Raw genomic sequence first — 19507 nt, 5'->3', positions numbered from 1 at the left:
CCAAGCTTTAATTGTTGATCCAGAAGGAAGCGAAGAGGAGGTGGGAGTGCTCAGACCCTTCAAAACTGGAGGGGTCTTCAGTTCTACTCTTGAGGCTTTACCCCAGATACTTGGAAATGTGAAATGCTGAACTAAATAGAAGTATGTGTCTTGAGAAAGTAAGCGGTGGCAACAACCTGCAGGGAGGTCAGTGCTTGCTTCAAAAGCAATGAGCTTCCTTCTGTGCTGCAGCATTGCGATACATAAGCTTGGTCTCTGTGCATAGCCAGCCTCTGTTTTCTCACCTGGTTCTTAAAAACTGCAGGTGAAAACAAAAATTCATCTCCAAACTTGCAGATAGAGGTATCCTGCTTCCAGTCTTGCTACAGTTGTTAACTGTTAATTTGAGATTGGAGTGTTTACAACAATAAAGCCCAAGATTTGCCAAATGTGGATGATCCAGTTTTGGAACTGGAAAGAATTATTAAAGAAGTATTGGCATTTAATGTAGGTGGTATTTAATAAGCATGGGACTCTTGATTAAGCAATTACTTTTTTTTTTTTTAACTGGATCAACATGTGAACAATTTTCCTTTTGTGGTCAGTGTTCCCTTTGCAATTGCCCTTCAACAAGGGTGGGCTTTACAATGTTTGTAGGTTTTAGGAATTGCATGGAAATGGATCATGTAATTAAAAAATGGTAATACGTCTTATTTTTAATGAACACATGAATAGCTGTTACAGCGCTGCTTGTGATGCATGATGAAGTAGCCGAAATACTGGTCATGGTCAGAGTGCTTATAGGAGGACAGCTTGTGTAGGAACGTACTGGCGAACTTCTCAGTTCGGAGGTGTGAGGCTTTTATTGTCATGCAGGAATGGGCGTTGACGCTTTATTTAGGGTTTAGGCACTGTTGGCGAGTCATGGGTTTCTTAGTCTTGGGCATTATTATGAATAAACTTGACTCATATTTTGGAAAGATGTAGGCAACTTGGGGAAGGGTGGGGAATTGCATGTGATAGTTCATTGCTTCTCTGACTTTTATTTGGGGGGAAAAAACAACACAAGTGTTTGCCTGTAGATTCTTTGTAGTGGTTTAATTATATTGCAGGCGTGTGGGGCAGGGAGGAGAGGGTGAGAAGATAAAGCTAATCCATATTTGATCATAAGAGACAAAACTGTTACTAAAGATTTAGTGGCCTGTGTTCTCTATTTTCTCATGGCGTCTGATTTTTGTGTAAGCAGCAGTGTAGGAGTGTGTTGAATAGGTGAGAACCGAGTTGCATAGTTGGTGGGTGCGAGGACTGCCGAATTCTCTCCCACATAGTTAAAATGTGATTAATGAAAGGCTTGCATAACCTGTGTTACTGAGTCAGGGGAAAAATCAGATTGGATATGTGTGGCTGTTTTGCAAGGTACAGTTGTCTGGGAAAAGTGTAAAGGACTAAGTCTGTAGGGCCGTGCTTGGGCTGGGAGCTGAGTCATGTAGCTCGGGTCAGAGGTGTCTCCTGCCTGAAAGGTCCTCCTCTCCAGGAGGAGACCGCTTTAAAGGCAGCGAGCAAGTCTTCCAGGGGGAGACAGCCTAGAAAGAAGATGGAAGAAAGAAGAGGGTATGTATTGCAATATTCTGTTGTCCTCAGTCACGTTTGACTCTTCCTTGCGTTCCCTCCCATAGCACGGAGGCCGTCATTAGCCAGGTGGTTTTGCGAGTCCATTAATGCCTTTGGCGACAAGGAGCCTCTTCCTACAAAGCCGCCCCAGGAATCCGTCTCGCCCACGGTTCGGAAGGACCAGGGCTGGGTGAGGGCAGGCCTGCCCCTTGTGAGGGAGCCGGAGGGCCGGTGGAGAACTCCCCGCTGCCTCCGCTCCACCTTCTCTCCTCGGCTCGCTCTCCCGCAGCAAAGCGTGAAAATCATTCCCAGTGTAAGCAGTTGGAGCAAATAATTGGTGTAACAAGAATTGTGGTTTCCAAGGTTCTGTTTAAAAAATACAGCTACTTCCAGCTGCAGACTTAATTACGTAGTCACTCTTGGGCCTGCCTTAGTAATCTCTTTTTACGCTCACCTGTCCCACCCAGTTTTAGTGGAGTAACCACTTAAACAGATCATGGCATGTGAGCCACGACTGGAAGCACCTTTTCATAATGGCTGTCTCTATTTTCCTGAGAATGTCTTTCTCAGACTCTTCGAGGGTGACCCATACTGTAATTATTTCCCTGCGATCCTGGATGTAGAATCCAGCCTTCCTTTAGGCAACGTTCTGAAATTATAGCTACAGATTTTAAGTCAGAGAAAAAGCATACCAGAGATGCTTTGTATTTCCTTCAAAATTTGTTTACCACTGTCAGTGAAACTAGTAAAATACTAGTTCTTCCCTTAGGTGTCGCCAGTTTTATTTTGTTGTGGGATGGAATAATTACTTGTTGCCATGGATTATAGAAAGCGTTAAGTGTAACTCTAAACTGAAACATTGAGTTTCAAATAAAACCATTTATTATTATTATGTTTTCACCCCAAATTGTAAAACTCTGTTGCAGCAAGCTGAAGATAATTTTTGTATGTATTAGGAGTTACCCTGTGAGCAGAAAACAGGAGGTGCTCAAGGTCAGGTGATTTGGTAAGATGTAGTGGGTGTGTGACTGACTCCTCTAGCAAATGTATCTGAATTTTCTTCAAGATACGGATGGGACCAGAGAGTTCTCTGGTGCCGCGTGGCGGTTTTGCCACTCATCCCTAGGCTTTCCGAGGTCTCTCCTCCCAGCGCGTTGTGGGCGGAGGGGTGGTGCTTCCCCAGGAGCAGGACCTGGTGTTAAGCAGCCTGTCTGCCTGGCTGGCCTGCTAAGGGATGTGGTCCAAGGAGCGCATGGAAACCAGTTCTTGAAATGTCCTGCTTACCTGGAAGTACTTTCTGTGCTCTGAAAAAGAAGCAAACGTGGAAATGGCACCTTCACAGGAGCAAGAAGAACTAGTACTAAGGAGCTCTGTATACCTTGTTTTGTTTTGGTTTTTGTTCCCCTTCTACACCCACATAACAGCAGTTTATTCACAGTTATAAATTAAAGCCCCAAATGTACAAAATGGGAACTTTTTTTAAGTTTTAACAGGCCGTGGGACAGCAGACCCAGGGATCCATCTCTCGGACCCTATGAGTTGGGGAGGGTCTCTCTCCTGTTTAGCCAAACCCAAGTTTCTGGAGGAAACAAGCGGAATCCTGTGGCTGGAGAGTGTCGGAGCAGATGGTCATAATGGTCTCGTCTGATTTAAAATCTAACAGTTCTCACACATACCAGTTGCTGCGTTTTGAATTGTGTAGGAGGGCACTTTCTGATAGAATGGGAGCATGAAATTAGGCAGGAACGGGGTGTGTAGTAGCCATTGCCTACGGTGGAAAAGATTGCCTGGTGTGGGCAAAAAACAAGCTCAATGGGAAGTATCTCTCCTCTGCAGAGATTGAACAGGGGAAATGTCTGCTGCCCCAGGCTGAGGAAAGTCTCATTCTTCTATTGACTTTAAAGAATATCAGAGGACAGTGAAGAGAAAGTGCAGTTTGGTGTAGTAGCTGAAGGGGATGGGTTTTGTCCAAACTTGATTCCAGGGCTAAACTACTTGCTTTATTTTTGGCTGTAACTGCAGAGGGCTGGTGGGAGAAAAGGAAAATGAAATTTAAAGCTTCGTTATTATTGGCCCATGTTTAGTGTCTACTAAGTGTTCCTGAAATTTCACGTGCTTTAAAGGCACTTTGAGAAATGCTGTTTTCTGTGTGTTTAATGCAGAAGCGTACTAAGCAGGACTGCAGGTATGTAAGAGCAGTCTGCCGTGATACACCCTGCTCTGTGAAATTTTGTTCATATATCATGCTTGAGATATATAGCTGGCGCAATGAGTAGTCTATCTAATGTGGCTCTTCCAATTGCTGGAAAGCCAAGCAAAGCACTCTGGTCCTGATCAGGCACTGCAACTGGTAGAGTAGGGGAGAGTACTTGGCAGAAATGCAGATGATTTGGTGGGGACAGGGGAAGAGAGGAGAGCTGGGTCTCTGGCTGTGTTTGGGATGGATTTCACAGAGGGGGCGTTACAAAGATGAGCTGGACATTACCTGGGGGGGGCTTCTGGTTGAATTTATCTCCGAGAGAGGACTTTGGTGTGTGTTCAATTTTATTTATTTATCCTCATTATGTGGCAGGATTAAGTTTACAGACATAGGAATGGCTAATTAAGCAGTGACTTGCAAAGGGATAGAATGACAAAGCTGAAATCTCTATATCTGCAAGTGTGATAGCCAATTACTTAATAGTGATGAACAAGATTTGGCTTCAGGTGGCTGTAGGGTAGTGTGATGCTGATCTTTCAACATACAAAACTGTACTTTTTTTTGGTTTCTTTAAAAATTAAAAGAGCTCTCAAGTATTTGTATTAAGTGAGATAGGCAGACATAAATAGAGATATGAAAAGTCTATTTATACCGAAAGCTGAAAATGAGCCCCAGAGCCACTGCTGAGTAATCTGGATTACATCTCTGTGCTATTGTATTCACGCACTGAGTTGTTTTGCTTTATGTTTGTTTTCTGTAAAGTGCTTACGTTGCAAAAATGAATACTGTGTAGAATTGAGATTTACTTAATTGGATTTTTAAATATCAAAAGTCTGAAAAAAATAAACAGCAATAAGAATAAACGCTTGTTGTGAAGTTTTCCTAATTCTTCATGCAGTAAGTGTGATTTTATTTTATTTATTTTTTTTTTTAAAAAAAACCTACATCTCTTTTGCAGGAGAAACTGTAGAAGGCCTTCGAGAGAGTGATTATCTTCTGATTCATTCATGTCGGCAGTGGACAACAATTACAGCTCACAGTCTGGAGGAGGGTCACTACGTCATAGGGCCAAAGATAGAAATCCCTGTACATTATGCAGGTAAAGCTATTGTTGACCTGAAATAAAAATTCAAAGAGAATGAATTGCCTACCACTTAACACTGATCACTTTATTTGACAGAGTGAAGCTAAGTCTCTGATGCCAGTGTCTGTCACTTAACTTTTTGATAATGTTACAGAGCGCAAGAGATACTGACTTACTCCCAGGGCTACTATATAGATGTATTTCATTGGGCAGCGCATGGACAGAACATTAGCTATGTAGAAGAATTGGTTTCAATTTGAATATAATGTATTGCCAGCACTTCTCATCTGCAAATGTGGTGACGAAAGTGTGAGAGTTTGAAAATGCCTTGAAATGTTCGGTCAAAGATGGAATGGGTTTTACACTTCATTGCATATTAAAACTGGAGGGGATTTTTTTAATATTTCCATGTTAAAACCCAGGGACCCTTCACAATAATACTTCAGTTTTACAGTAATGCTCCTCAGTAGTTCCTTGTCACTGTCTGCCTTTTTGGATGATGCAGTAATACTGTTGTTCCAAGTAGATATGATGCAACTAATCCGTATTTATTTTACGATTTCAGATTAGTTTTACTTTTCTAGGAAATTATTTTTAATACTGTTTCCTACTGCTTAATGTCCTTATTCACAAGCTGAATAGAACAATACTATGTGAGTGGGAAGTGCTTATCTTGCTGCAGTGGATAAAAAAATTTAAAGAGCTGGAAAGTGTGAACTGAAAGAGCCATGGCTACGAAGCAAAGACTTGGGCTTAGTGTCTTACTTGGTCTTCTGTATGGCCAGTTGTCAGTTGAGTAATCTGCTCAGCTCTCTTACGGTGTCCTTTAAAATGTTGGTGCAATGAGGGTGTGCTGAGTTGTACAAGAGCTGACTGAAATGTTTTATTTCAGTCACACCAGTGCTGCAACTGCAGTGATGCACCCTATTTCAGTGATGAAACTTACACCAGTTGCTTTCTTATGTACTGATTCTCCTTGGAGTTCACCTCTGGAAGGTTAATTTTTTTTAAGACACATTTAAAAGCTTTGGTCTGATGGCATATAGTGTCATAATACATGTGGCTTTAAAAGTCTCTGAATTTAACTTTCTTAGTATAAAGTTTCTAGTGCTTATGCTTAGTAACATCGATTTTTTTTTTTTTTTTTTTTTTTTTTTTTTTAAACATCTCCTGGCTGCATAAGTTTCAGTGCTGTGGCCAGATAAACACTTCAATTCCTTCAAACTGAATGCCACATTTTAAAATCCTCACTGTGATTCCTGGAGGAAGGGGAACAGAAAATAAAATGGTTATTGGCATGAAAGAAGATTGGATCTTAAGGGGTTTACTAAAGCTTGATTCTTAATTTTTAAAAAATTAACAAAGATCTGCTAAGCAGATTTTCATGACTCTTCATAATTCCATTCATTCATAGCCTAAATTTACATAGATACCAGAAAAATCAAAGTCTGTCCCCTGACATACTGCTATACTATCAATGTGCTTTTCTTCCTGGCTTGTGTTAATGCAGGAAAAGAGCGTGCGTTTAGTTAGCAGAATACATTTTGCTGTCACACGATCTCCAGAAAGTTCCCTGCCATAAATTCCTCATTAATGAGATGAAAATATATGAAAGCTCAGAAACTGCCATGTAGTGAGGGCACTTACTGAATATGTGGCGGGCTCCAATGCTGCCAAAGGAACTTCATGAAAATGGTCAGTGGTAACTTGCAGTACCAGAGCATGTCTCATGGGCTTGCCTACAAGAAAGGAGAGACAAGTCTAAGCATGTGAAGGTTTAGTTAGCAAAGCACTGCAATTGGTGCTTGGGTGCTAACATCTAAATGCATTTAGAGAAGTCTTCCATACCCTAAAGATTAATTTATGCTGCTGTGGAGTACCATACAGAGATCTACAGGCTAACACCGAGTGCGCTTTCAGTGCCGCATTGTGCAGTGCCTTGCGTTTACTGCTTTTGGGATCCAGAATCCTGCGCTAAAGAGGCAAAGTTTAATGTAGCTGCCTCAGAAGACTTGCTGGGCTGGGTACTGACCTGACACAGTTATGCTGCTAGCTCTGGAGCTAGCTGGGGCGTCTGTTCTTCAGTGAGCTCTGGGAAGGCTGGGTAGTGGGAGTGCTCCAGAATCATCACCTTTCTGGGGAGGACGTTCTGCTACCGAAAGGTAGTGCTGTCTGGTGGCGATTGCTGTGTGAGCTGGCTGGCACAGCCCTCCGCTTGCATGCGAGAACTTTCCGTCTTTGCAGAAAGCATAACTAGAACAGTTGGAAGAATGCTTATATGGGGCTCAGGCATTAGTTTTTGGGTTTAGAGGATGGGGTTTATGTCCTCATAGGCAAATGTTTGTAAACTCTATTGCTGTATAAATTTTGGACTGACTTTTTGCATGCTTTAACTTTAAACTTCCATCAAATAAGATGTACTGCCTATCAGAATGACCCTTAGAGATGGAACGTAAGAGTTCATGAAAATGACTTCCTAGGTTTGTTTCAGCTTTAATGGCATAATTTTTTATTTTTTTTTAACACCTAGCAGAATTTTAATGTAGCAAATTGCAGCATGATTTCGGTTGCAACACTTGAGCAGGAAGGGAAGTTGAAACGGATGTTATTCTCCTGAGATTATGGGTTTAAGTACTACGAAGTCATCACTCACGTATATAAATATGAGTATAAAGTAAATCTGATTTTGCTACTTGCTAAATCAGGTTTTGATACACTTATTAAACCTAAATACAATAAAGCCTTATTAAAGAAGGAAAATGCTGTATTTTACATTTAAGTGAAATCTCATTAACAGAACCTGAGTTCTGCAGTCCTGCCAATGGTCCTTTCCCTACTGGGAAACTGCTACCCTGGTTGTTTCAGGTGGGGATGGCTGACATGGTTAATTTTTGCTGTTGCTGTCAAAGAACAGTCATATATGATGGCTGTTAGTCTAACCATTCTCTCTTGAATACTCTTTCCAGTTTGCTTCTCTTTAAAGTTAGAGTTAATGTAGCATTGAGTTCAATTTTCATGTAATTAAAACCAAATGGCTAATGCGTTCCTGGCTCCTAAAACAGAAGAGATCTTCACATGCATGTAGAATGGAGAGCAGATCAAAATTACTGTCCTGATAGTACCCTGTTTTGGCATGAGAGAGTGAACTTCACAAGAGTCCAAGGTAAACTATCACAACAGATGGACATTGGTTTCGTGTCCTTTGCTTTCCTCAGGTACACAATTCACACTTGATACTTCCAGGAAGGTCTTATCAGCTTTCTGTCTGCACTAGTTTTATATTGTTCCTGGTACTATTGTATCCTTAATACTAAATTTCTACTCTAAAAGTGAGTGTGTATCATCCATACCCTCCAGCTGATGTCAAATGTTACTGCTAGTTTTGGCTTAGGCAGCACTGTAATCTTTACCTTGATAAATGTCTCCCTTAGTAGCCTCTGGAAAATAGTGGTTTATGATCTGAATTTGGAAGATACAGGGCATGTTGGTATCTGGCAGAATTAGACTTCGCTGTCCTGCTGCTCTTCGAGAGGAATGAGCACCTCTCATTCCTCTGCAGAGGTACCTCCGTGGGAAGAAGTGTCTGAGGGGTGCTGATGGCCTCATCTCAAACGTATTCTGTGATAACTGAAAGGCAATGAAGACACTGTCTGGGGGTTTGAACACTGTGGCCTCTGGGTGTTGGCTGACTCTTGTTGTGTACCTTCCAGGACTATATAGCTCAAAACTATCAAAAACATTTTTGAGGATTCATCAGCTCAAGCTGCAGAGGTCTTCTGCTCTGACTCTAAACAGCCCATGTTCAGTCTGTTGTAAATGCCTGTGCTACGTGGCCACAATTCCTTATGTGTGCGGATTACTGATTTGAAAGTTGATGGAGTTGGATGTGGTTCCTTTTAAAACTTGCTGTACAGGAAAAGCCGCAAAGGGCTGTGGAGTAACCCACGTGTGTGTGCATACCCCCACCTACACAGCATAGTCTTTTCTTTCAAAGGCCATGCTAGTATTGGTGTGAGTGTATGCAATGAAAGAAGTAGTACTTTGGGGTGGGCTGGCAGCTTCTAGGTTATTTTGCCCCAAATACTCACTCCCACGTTTAAGCAAATCATAACAGGACCTTTACTGTTGTTTTTTAGGGCCTTATCTCTGTTGTTGCAACTGATGGTTGGTTTGTTCTCCTGTCTGATTGAGGGCTTTTTCCATTCTGAGAGCAAAGCTGTTCCTTTGAGATTATGTTTAAAAAAAAATCCAAACCCCTACTTTTTTTTTTTTTTTTTTTTTTTTTAGCTTCTACTCAGCTTTGCCCAGGGTTTGGAGGGAACACCTCTTGTGTCACTGCTGCTGTTTATGTGCTCATGGGAGGCAACTAATAAAGAAAATACTTTTATGAAGATATTAGAAAGTAACAGCCTATTTCGGGGTGTGCCACACTGTAACACATCAGGGGTGTTGGAAATACTCTTCCTGTGAACTCACACCTCCCCACCACATAGTGAAGGTGTGCAGCTGCTAATACAGAGTAATTGCTGGTGCCCTATCCAATTGCTTACCTAAGTGTGCTGATAGCTTTCTTAATGTCTTTTAAATGAGGAAATATAAAACCTTGTCATGTGAACCTTCCCCAGGTGGGGTGCCGGGTGGGAATGAGTCAGAAGTCCCTTCTCTGGTGTTAGAACTGGTGTACCATGAACGTGCTACTGAAACCTGTTCCTACTGGTTTGATTTGTTAATCATGGAGCAGTGCCTGATGGGCCTGTTCCTGCTAACATGGAGGAAGATGCTCTCTGCAGGTCTTCTCAAGAATGAACTTGCCTTTGCGGCGGCGGAGCAGGAGAGCTTCCTGAGATTTTGCAACATGCAGCTGCAGAAGTTTCTCTCTCATGTCCAAAGGCATGCCTGCCTCTAAGACACAATTTTGCAGTCCCAGCAGGCTTACTGGTGCCCATCTGGAATAGTCAGACCTTGGACACTGAGGGAGGAGAGCGCTGAAGTATGGTGTGAGTTAGGCATCTCCTAGTTTTCTTGAGATGGTGACAGCAGCTGCTGTTGCTCAGTTTCCACCCTGAACCTGATGCATCCAACACGTGGAAGAGCTTGGATCTTTACTCTAGTGATACTGAGCGCTCTTAGATGTTTACAGTATGTTGGGTCTTCTGTAAGTGTGCTTTATGGCTCTCTTCATGGCCCTGGAGAGAAGAGCAAACATCAGACTGGCAGACATTCTTTGCTTGACAGCTTTATGGTATCTGCTGCCAACTTGTGTTACTTTGGGGACAGAGAGGGTGCTTCCTTGTCTTGCATTCAATTTAGATTCTTCGCTCCCTCAAGTGCAGTTTAATGCTGTCTGCTGGTCAGGGAAGGTGGTGGTAGACAAAGAGCCCTTTGTCCCAGGGCTTTGCCTCCCTGCGAACAGCGGGTAGTGTCAGGGAGAGCTGCGCCTGTTCTTCCGTGTAAATGGAGCAGTACAGCTCTGACGGGGTATTTTTCAGTTCAAAGAGGTGGGTGAGATCTAAGACAGGGAGGGACACTGCTCTGGAGTAGGGAACTTAGGTGAGTCCTTCCCAGCCAGCAGGTACACCACTCCCTGATATGAAGTGCGTTTTGCATTTTAATTTGTGTTTTGCTTTGAACTTAACCTGGCACCCAACTATCACATAGTTCTCCTGGGGCTTTTCTGCTGTACAACTGAATATAAATTCTGGAGAACAGGGCCCGAATGCACTGCTTCTGAGAGAGGCAGGCTGCCATGTGTCTGTGGGCTGGTAAACGATTAATGAATGTATGTTCTCAGAAGAAAACCAAGAAAAAAACCCAACCCACACGTTTAACCCCCTGGTACCCAAATTTTGTTTGGGTTTTTTTCTTGAAAGAGCTTGTATGATCTGAAAAGCAGTCGGACGTTTGAAAGCTTTTCTTCACAGGTACTGCTAATAAATTGTTGCCACCAGCATATTGTCTTCATGCGTTTAAAAGAGAAATATTACTTCTGTAGCTCTGAATACTTGATTGTGTGAGGTCTCCTGAGAATTGCAGCCCTTTTCTCCCAGACAAATAGAAGAAAGTCTATTCAGTAGTCATTTAAAAGTCTGATTGTAGGGTAGTGCCTGGGTATTGCAGAGCGAGAGGGCACTCATTTTTGTGAGTGCTGCAGCCTCTTCAGCTGTAAGTCTGAGCTCAGTCATGTCTGAAACACTTGTAATTGCCCATATAGCATCATTCTATGCTTTTCTGTTAGGGAAATTATTATGCCTTAAAATATATTTATCTACTTGTTTTTCATTTAATTGCTACTTCCTTTTTCCCACTAAGTCTGAGTTTTTCTATTCTAGGCAATCACGGCTTTGTAGTCTGGAAACTGTCTTTGTATTTCTGGATTTTTCAAACCTGTCATCTTGAAATAATGGATAAACTGTTCTTCCATACATGAACAAATATCTATATTCTTAATTTTTTTTTCTTGTCCAGAGAGTTATCTTCAACAAGTTTAGTTGCTGTCAGACTTCCCCATGGTCCTATCTCTTTGTTATTCCACTTTTCTTTGCCTATTTAAATTTTGGCAAATGCCTCTCCATTAATCTACAGTGCAATATCAAATCACAGGATCAAAATGCAGGTACTGAAGTTGCTGGCAAAAATCACTTACTACTTTTGCACCTGGGGGTTCACATGTTCTTCCTGTTCCTTCATCTCCCCCCATTAGCCAGTCTGGTGAAGTAGCAGCTTTAACTAATGAAATATTCCCCTTTTCTCTGACCACCTGTTTTGCAGAATCTCTTCTACTTTGCATTTTGTTTTATAACTATTAAGGAATGTATACATATGTCTTCCCTTTTTTTTTTTTCTGTTTTTCCCCACTTGCTTGCTTGCTTCCTTACTTGATTTTTGATTGAGCAGTTTGTCCTGAGCCCAAGCAGTTTGTTTGGGGTGTATATGGTACTTGCTTTCTAGTATTGTACACCAGCAGCTTCCCAGAATGCAAGCTATGGATCAAAAATACCTTTTTGATGTGGGGAGGTGGTTCAAATTTAGCTTCTAGTGAAACGGCGGTGTGCAATTCTTCATCAGGTTGCACTGCTAAGAATCTTTCGTTCTCAACTTCATCTCTCTGGAGTCAGCCAGACTTTTTTGCAGTGTCTAGTTTCCTTAAAGCTATCATCCTCATAAATGAAAAGTGGCAGACTGTGAGACTCCTTCTTTCTTTGTATATATACAACCTTCTGTTTATGAGATTTCTGCAGTCACCTACAGAATATGTAGAATTTGCTTGACATTCAAGTTAGTGGCTGGATATATCGAAGCTTGTATTCAGCCTGCTGATGAAACCCCATTCAACTCTGGTTTAGTTCCCATCCTCCTTCCAGTTTTGCTGCCTGGACTGTCTGAAATGTCTGAAACTGCTGTAGAGTCTGCAGCTCTCAAAGGCTACTGCTCTTTGATGTAATGAGAACAGTAGGGTTTGTTCACAGGGTAGTATTATTCCAAATAATGGAGGAAGAGTCTGATTATGTCCCAGAAGTTCATGGAAAGAAAATACCTGTATTTTCTCTCTTGCTTTCCAACCTGGAATAAGAGTTTGTGGTTTGTAGACACCAGTTTGTACTATAAAATTTGTTTGGTTTCATAGGATTTGCTTGGTGCCTTAAAGGAAACAAAAGCTTGTGATGATAGTGATATTTTTCAATACTATCTCAGTGAGGTACTAGGTGGAAAGAGGCGTATGCTTTTAGATACAGCTGTCAAAGTAGAGGAGAGCAAGACTTCAGCGCGAGTATCATCTTAACCTTGTTTAAAAAAACTAAGATTTGCCTCAGCAGTGAACTTTCTGTGTTTTATTTGTGAGAAGGGAAAGGGAGTAGGAGGAGAGAGGGAAAACTTGCAGCTTTTCCAACTGATGATTCGAAGTATCACGTTCCCTCAGACTTCCACAGTTCTTGGCTGTTACTCTAAGTCTGCAAACTTGCAACTCGCTGAAGTTCAGCTGTGACCTTATAAGCTGTCACCGTAAAGTGGGGGGTTTTTTTGTTTGCTTGTTTCAGACCTCTGCAGGCAGCAAAGAAGCTGATGGGAGTTGCATCAATTAGGAAAGAACTCTAGAGGCTTGTACAAAAGAAATTAACTGGGGAGGATGACTTTTTGAAAGATTGCAATTGAGGGAACAGTAGAATAGCAGCCAGGAAACTGGTTCCCAGAAGACTGGGAGATGGGCTAAATCACATAGGATTTGCTTGGCATTGCTTGAATTACTTTGCCTTAGCTCTTGGCTGGTACAGTGGAGCGCTGGGCTCATTTGCATGATGCTAGAAAGACTTAAGTGCTTGGGAGAAGGGTCTTAAAAGCTGCCTAACTTAACCACTAGGAAGCTGAGAGGAAAAGGCTGATCCCCACTGGGAATTTGAGGTGTATTTAGGGCTGCACTTGAGGTTCCAGGTTGATCCCATGTTTCCGACCACTTGAGGCTGCCTTAAGTACTAGCTAGCTACAAGGAAATTGGGAATGTGGCTCCTGAATTCCCAAGAGGAAGCTGTTCTCCTCTTTCATGACGTACAACTTAAGGATTTGAAAGGAAGGAGATGCATGAACACTACAGCCTGCCTAGTTGATAAGCCTCCTGCCATTGAGGTGGGGGTAGGCATAAGCTGCCTGTTTCTAGGCAATGAACAAGGCATGAATTAAGTGTGAAGCTGCTTCACCCTTTCCTACCCTGAAGTAGATGTTCAGGCACATAGAAGAACCATACAGTTAAAAAGCTTTAAGGGTAGTTAGAAGCTCAAAGAGGGTCTGTTAGCCTGCAGTTTGTAAGTGCAAGCCTGGAACTTCACACCTGTTTTCCTAAAGTAGAATTTTACGGATTTAATGCCACCTATCAGGCCTTGAAGTTGACCCTTGATGGGAGAAGAGAATAACAAGGCAGTTGGAAAGGCCATGGTCACTGTTTAATCGGTAAAAAAATATATGCTTTTCCTTCTGTGCAAACCTTGAGGAAGAATTTTTACAAAATCTGTTTGAGCTGAAGAGTGGTATGTTTTGAGTTGATAGTTCATATAGATAACGATGCCTTTTGTTAATCTCTTACTTAACTCTGATGCATGAAATTGAGGGTTGTGTTTTCATATGAACAGACTAGCAGGTGCAAAAGAAAGCAAGCAGATGTCACTGCTATGAAATCTTTACAAAGCATGATGGAGTCACCAATGCAACTATCCCATGACTCTTACTCTTACCTGGAATGTAGTGCATGCTACAGATACAGACTTTTGCAGAGAAGTACAATTGTTAATGCTTAAGGGATTTGGGTATGGTTTGCTGATATTGCCATGAGCTTCCTATGATTAGTCTAAGAAATCTCTTTTAGACTGTCCCTTTTGCTTCTTGGGGCTGGCGGCGGAGCTGTTACAACTGAACTAACATGGCAAACAAGCAAGGCAAAAATTATGAATGTCTTTCCCTTCTGTAAATACAGAACCCAGCTGGCAGGAACGTAGAGCAGGGTTTTTGATAGGTCATGTGTGTTTGAGGAGGGAGCTGCAGAGGAATCTGTCACACAGGATGATGTCATCTTGTGAATTTTTGGATACCCAAACAGATTTTTTTTAATTATTTTTTTTTCCCCTGGAGCCAGTGTTTGCTGTTCAAAACAACTGATAGGAAGTACGGTAGGAATTCTTCAGTCAGCATCCTCCCCATGGAAACCAGCACACTTCACGTCTGGGAACGAGAGCCGGTCACGTCAGTGCTGCCTATTAAAGCAACTGACATCACAGATGTCTTAAGCTTTGATTGAACTACTGTACCAATTGGTGCCAATAGGAAAATAAACCCATGCTATTTAAGCCATGTCTAACTGTTTATATGGAGAATGTAATTTGTGTGTTTAATTTAGCCTGTGATCTAAGACAGTAATTCTGCTGTGTCAGGGAAAGGCACTTCTGTGAGCTTTGAAACTTTGAGGAGTGGAAAAACTGGCTTTTTTCTCTGTCATGAGCTGTTGTGCAGAGATTTTCTGTTCTCAGTTGGCAGAGATTAACTTGTTGCAGTGTGTGGGGGGGAGAAGCTATTAACACTAATAGCAAAGGTGACCATTACTAACTGGATAGGAGAAACATGGGTATTTAACTTCTCAGTGTGAAGGACCTAAGCATTAGAGGGGAAACTGAAGCCTGTACTCACAGCTTTATGTACAGATGTGAAGCTCTCTTTCTTCCACCTGTTCCCTTTACTGCAGGTGAGACTTAACTCTTCTTTTGAACCAGAGTGCGCAGTTTGATCCCAAAGGCGGGCAGAGCAGGGGCAAAGAAGGAAATACAGTGTATATGTCTATACTGTATGGGGGCTTTCATGAGTGTCCTCAAACTAGGAACGCCTGGCTGGTGAGCCACCTGTTAGAAAATCTACAACATTGACAGATGCTACTGTCATCTTGGATGGTTGACAGCCTATATAGAGTAAGAAGGACCTTTTAAATCTGAATGCTAAGAAGGTTATGTTTTTCAGGGGAGTCACCTTCACAGCACACTCTTTAAATATTTGTCACCAGTTCAACCTTTTCCGGTTCATCTCACATGAATTCTGTATTGCAGTAGACTGGGAATAGCCAGCTAAGGCTGGCTGGCTGCATTTGGGTGGCTGAAATAATTCAAGCCGGCTTTGTCTGTTCCTTGTTGCCTTGTTTCATGGTGCTCACCTGATGCCTCTTTTAGTGTGTGTGTGGAGCAGCTCATCATGTGAAAGGTCCCGTTTTTGTCATGATGGCTGCATGCATGCACGAAAAAGGAAGAGGGACATGTGATTGTGCATCCTAATCACATATCTGAAGGTCTTCATCAAAATGATGGGATGTGCATTTGTGGTCTTGTGCTAGAAGAAAGGGGGGGGGGCTGTCCGGTTTTTTTTACCATTAATAACCTTTTGAACATAGGCAAGTGAGAGATGTGTGTCTATGGAGGAGAAAGAGAGTGTTCAGTGGGAAGTACTGATTGTGGAAAGCTGTCTCTGATAAAATGCTGCATGGGCCTCTGCATTTCCAAGCGCAAAAAATAAAGGCTGTATAGGCCAAGTGGGACTATAGTGAAGCTTGATGGGAAAAGTGAAACCTTGGTGAGATGGATGGACAGGGTGGCTTGCATAATCTGGTTCTTTAGCTACTGTGTCCCTGCTAATTTAATTCCTAGGGTTCAAAGTGTATCAGGGGAATTAAGACATTTGCTACACAAATGCCATCACCAAAAAAAAAAAAAAAAAAAGAAAAATGAAAAAGGGCTGGGTTTAAGATTCATGCATCTGAGTTGAGAGATTCTTAAGAGTGTGACTTGGAAACCCAGAACCAGCTGCTGGGAAGGATGCATCCCTTGGAGTTGGTACAGGGGAAGGGCTACAGCATATCCTGGGGTGTAGGATGAGAAATACTGTGAGTAGGAGTGAGAGTTGCAGTGTGATAGTAAATCAGCTTTAGCCTTCTCTAGCTGTTGGGATGCTAGATGGGGGAAATGGTCATTACCTGTAACTGTTCGTGGTATCAGATTTTTCCTGTGAAGTGCTTTCAGATCTTCCAGGAGGACAGTTGCTGTAAAAATATAATTTGAATTTAGACAAACTTTCTAACTGAAATTAATGGAGAACCTGAATTTGTCTTCAAACTGATAGTGTCTTAAACCATTCTGTAAATAGAAGAGAGACTGACATTTATAATAATATCTTGTATGCATACGTTCCTATCTGAAAAACTGCTTTATCTGATTCTGAAAAGGTGGCTGAGGGATGCACTTGAAATCCTAAGAGGCTGGGGTTTTTTGGTTGGTTGGTTGTTCTCCTTTTTGTCAATTTGATTCCTGCTGACTGACCGCTACCCCACTGCAGGAAGCCTGTGGATGCCTGTGGGTTACCTGTGTTTGTCTACTGATGTGGTAGTACCCACACTGCTAAAGATAGACAGCGTGGACCCGAAGGTCTGCAAGAGCTGTTCTAGGTAGATGGTTGGGAGCAGATGTGTTTGTGCTGCCTTGCCAAGCTGGGAGCACAGTGCACAGACTTCTCAGTGGCAGACAAGCTTCGCTGGTCTTGTCAGCTTATACTCCTGTAGTGATCCCACTGAGTGTGGGAATGAGCGGGGGAAATATTACGGCAGTAGTAGGGAGGGAGAGGAATGAGGGGGAGATGGTAGTGGAGGGGGGAAGCAGGAGACAATAGCAGCAGCAGCCTGGGTGGCGGTGGAGGGCAGGAGCAGGAAGAGGTGGTGGGACGGGGGCTCCCCCATGGGAGTTCGGGAAATGCCGGCCTTGCAAGCATGAGGCACTCTGCCAATCCCACTTTGGGATCAGGGCTCTTGTTTCGGACCGGTAACTCGCTCTGAGTGGTTCTCAATACTCTGCTTAGGAAAATTTCTGGTACCATTTTTAACAAAAAGTTGCTTTGCTAATCTGCATTTCTGGTTAAAACTCTAATGACTAGAATTAGTCTGTCTAGAAGAAAGAGACATATGGCAAGCAAATGGCCCTTTTTAATGAGCCTCCTACTCGGCAGTTGGCTGCTCATCCAGTTTGTGTGTGGCACAGTCTTAGAGCAGCATCTTACTGCCAGAAGAAGAAAAAAAATCCTGCAACCTTTTGGTGGGTTTTCGAGGAGGGGAGGAACAGATCATAATGTAAGTATTAGAGAAAGACAAAGCCCCACGTTAGCTTCTTCAACAATTTATTACCAAAACTATAAGAAGATGTTCCAGAACCTAGTTTAGAAAGCTGGAAAGCACCCAGTTCTTTATCTCTCAATGGTGGTTGGCTACCATATGTACCTTTTTACAGCATGTGGGGGTTTCTAATGATAAATAAAATAAGTAACATAATACCTGACTTCTGAAAGCCACAGTAGTCTAAAAGGCGGCAGTAAGTGATTGCAGCTGGTCTATAAAATCCTATTAAAATTAATTTTATTAAATACCCAATGGGAAATACTGTATTTGGTAGCCAGTAGTGGGTCTGGAGGATTGATGGGTCCATTGTTCCTTAACTGTAGGTGCCACCAGTATGGGAGCATAAAATTTATGATGACCAGTCTCTGCTATTAGTAACAGCTGTGTGACAGATCTAAGAGAAATCCATTGCAGAGGTGTAGCTGTGTAAGGAGTCATGCAAGTAAAAACATACTTATTTATGCCCAACTTCCTCATTCAGCCTTATGACTTAAGATGAACTTGTAGCAAGGTCAGGCTGTCCTTCAACACTTAACCTTGCCTGCTGAAGAATATTCTGTGCTATGGCAATGACTTTTAATATTGGATCTGACGTCGATGTTTGTTCTCATATTGGAGTTAGTTTGTGTATAGCAAACGGAGAATACCTTGCTCTCCATCATCCTGCTAGTGACCCCCTCTGAAGCTCTGCCTCATCTGATGTGCAGTAGTGCCACTTTTCCATCTTGCTGTGATTTCTAACACTTCTCCTGGCTGCTCAGTGATTGCTTTGAAAGTGCAAAGTACTTTACCACTCTCTGTGTGCAGTTGGGACTACCCAGCCTTCAGCTAAAGAGAGAGGGCTGCTTGCGCAGACTTCGGCTTTGAGCACTGCCACCACATGGTGGTTTAGTTGGATCCTTTGTCACTGTAAGAAAGAGGCTGGTTAAGTATTACTACAAGAAAACGAGAGGTGTGGTTCAAACCTGTTTCAGCACGACAGCCTGCAAGAAAAGTGGGAGGTACCGGAGTTCACTGGGGTGGTTGCAGTGGCAGAGTGTGCCTAACCCTTCACCTGGTACTATTTACTCTATCTTCAGTTGCCATGAGTAAAATTCTTGTTGCTTTTTCGGAAGAGGAAGGGAAGCTATTAGCAACAATGATTGTGCACATCCAGCTCTTTTGATAAGATATGAACTAGTAATTGCAACTTAAAATACCTTCTCCCAGTCCATCCTGTTAGCTGCACAGTTGTTATCTAAGCAGCCTGGAAACAGAGCAGTGCCGCTAGCCTCAGGCACTGCCAGGTCTAGTGTCTGACAAACTGGTTCGAAATCTGGGGACTAGCTTTTCAGCTGGCCAACAGAGTCTGGGTGGGTTGTCGTTTGGGGTTTTTTTGGTTGGTTTTTTTTCTGTAGAATGTTAATCTGCAGTCTCCCAGGCTTTCTTCCAACTGTGTGCATCTAGCAGCGACTTGCAAAGTTCTCCCTCTCCAGGCCTTGTCTGGACACACGCCAGCTGAGCGCATACATACAAACCTTTTCTATGTCAAATTGCTGGTGACCAATTATAGCAGTACAATATGGAGGGGAGGAGGGGGAAGGCATTTGACTCTCTGTATTTGCCAAGTCATATTATCATAGCAAGGTGTGAGTAATAGCCACTCTATATATATGCACAAATGCCAGATCCCACTTCGATTTGATTTCCAAGGTATTTGTATGCCAGAAAGCAGACTACTTCCAGATACCTTTCCTTTGTGTGTGAGCAGTAAAAAACATTCAGTGTCAGTGGGTTGAACTTTTGCGGGGGGGAAATGTAAATATATTTTAACGAAGTTATGCTGTGATGGGCAAGTAACTAAAAAAGCAATGCAGCAAAATTGTCTACCTAATTTTACTGATGTAGCTCAGCTAAACTGTGTTCTTTGCTGTGGGGATGCATGTAGGGGGATTTTTTTAATATTTTTTTT

General features: G+C 42.4%; 1 protein-coding gene across 1 annotated transcript in view; it reads left to right on the top strand.

Moving 5' to 3' along the window:
• GAREM (GRB2 associated, regulator of MAPK1) overlaps window positions 1-19507 on the top strand; it is a 100827-nt gene that overhangs the window by 20716 nt on the left and 60604 nt on the right. The window contains exons 2-3 of the mRNA XM_010574417.1: window positions 1656-1910; window positions 4749-4889. Coding sequence (XP_010572719.1) covers window positions 1656-1910; window positions 4749-4889 — 396 coding nt within the window. The remainder of the gene's footprint in view (window positions 1-1655; window positions 1911-4748; window positions 4890-19507) is intronic.

The sequence above is a fragment of the Haliaeetus leucocephalus genome, unplaced genomic scaffold, assembly GCF_000737465.1.
Source record: "Haliaeetus leucocephalus isolate CR32 unplaced genomic scaffold, Haliaeetus_leucocephalus-4.0 Scaffold428, whole genome shotgun sequence".
NCBI lineage: Eukaryota > Metazoa > Chordata > Aves > Accipitriformes > Accipitridae > Haliaeetus > Haliaeetus leucocephalus.
This window is presented reverse-complemented; position numbering and strand designations above follow the sequence as displayed.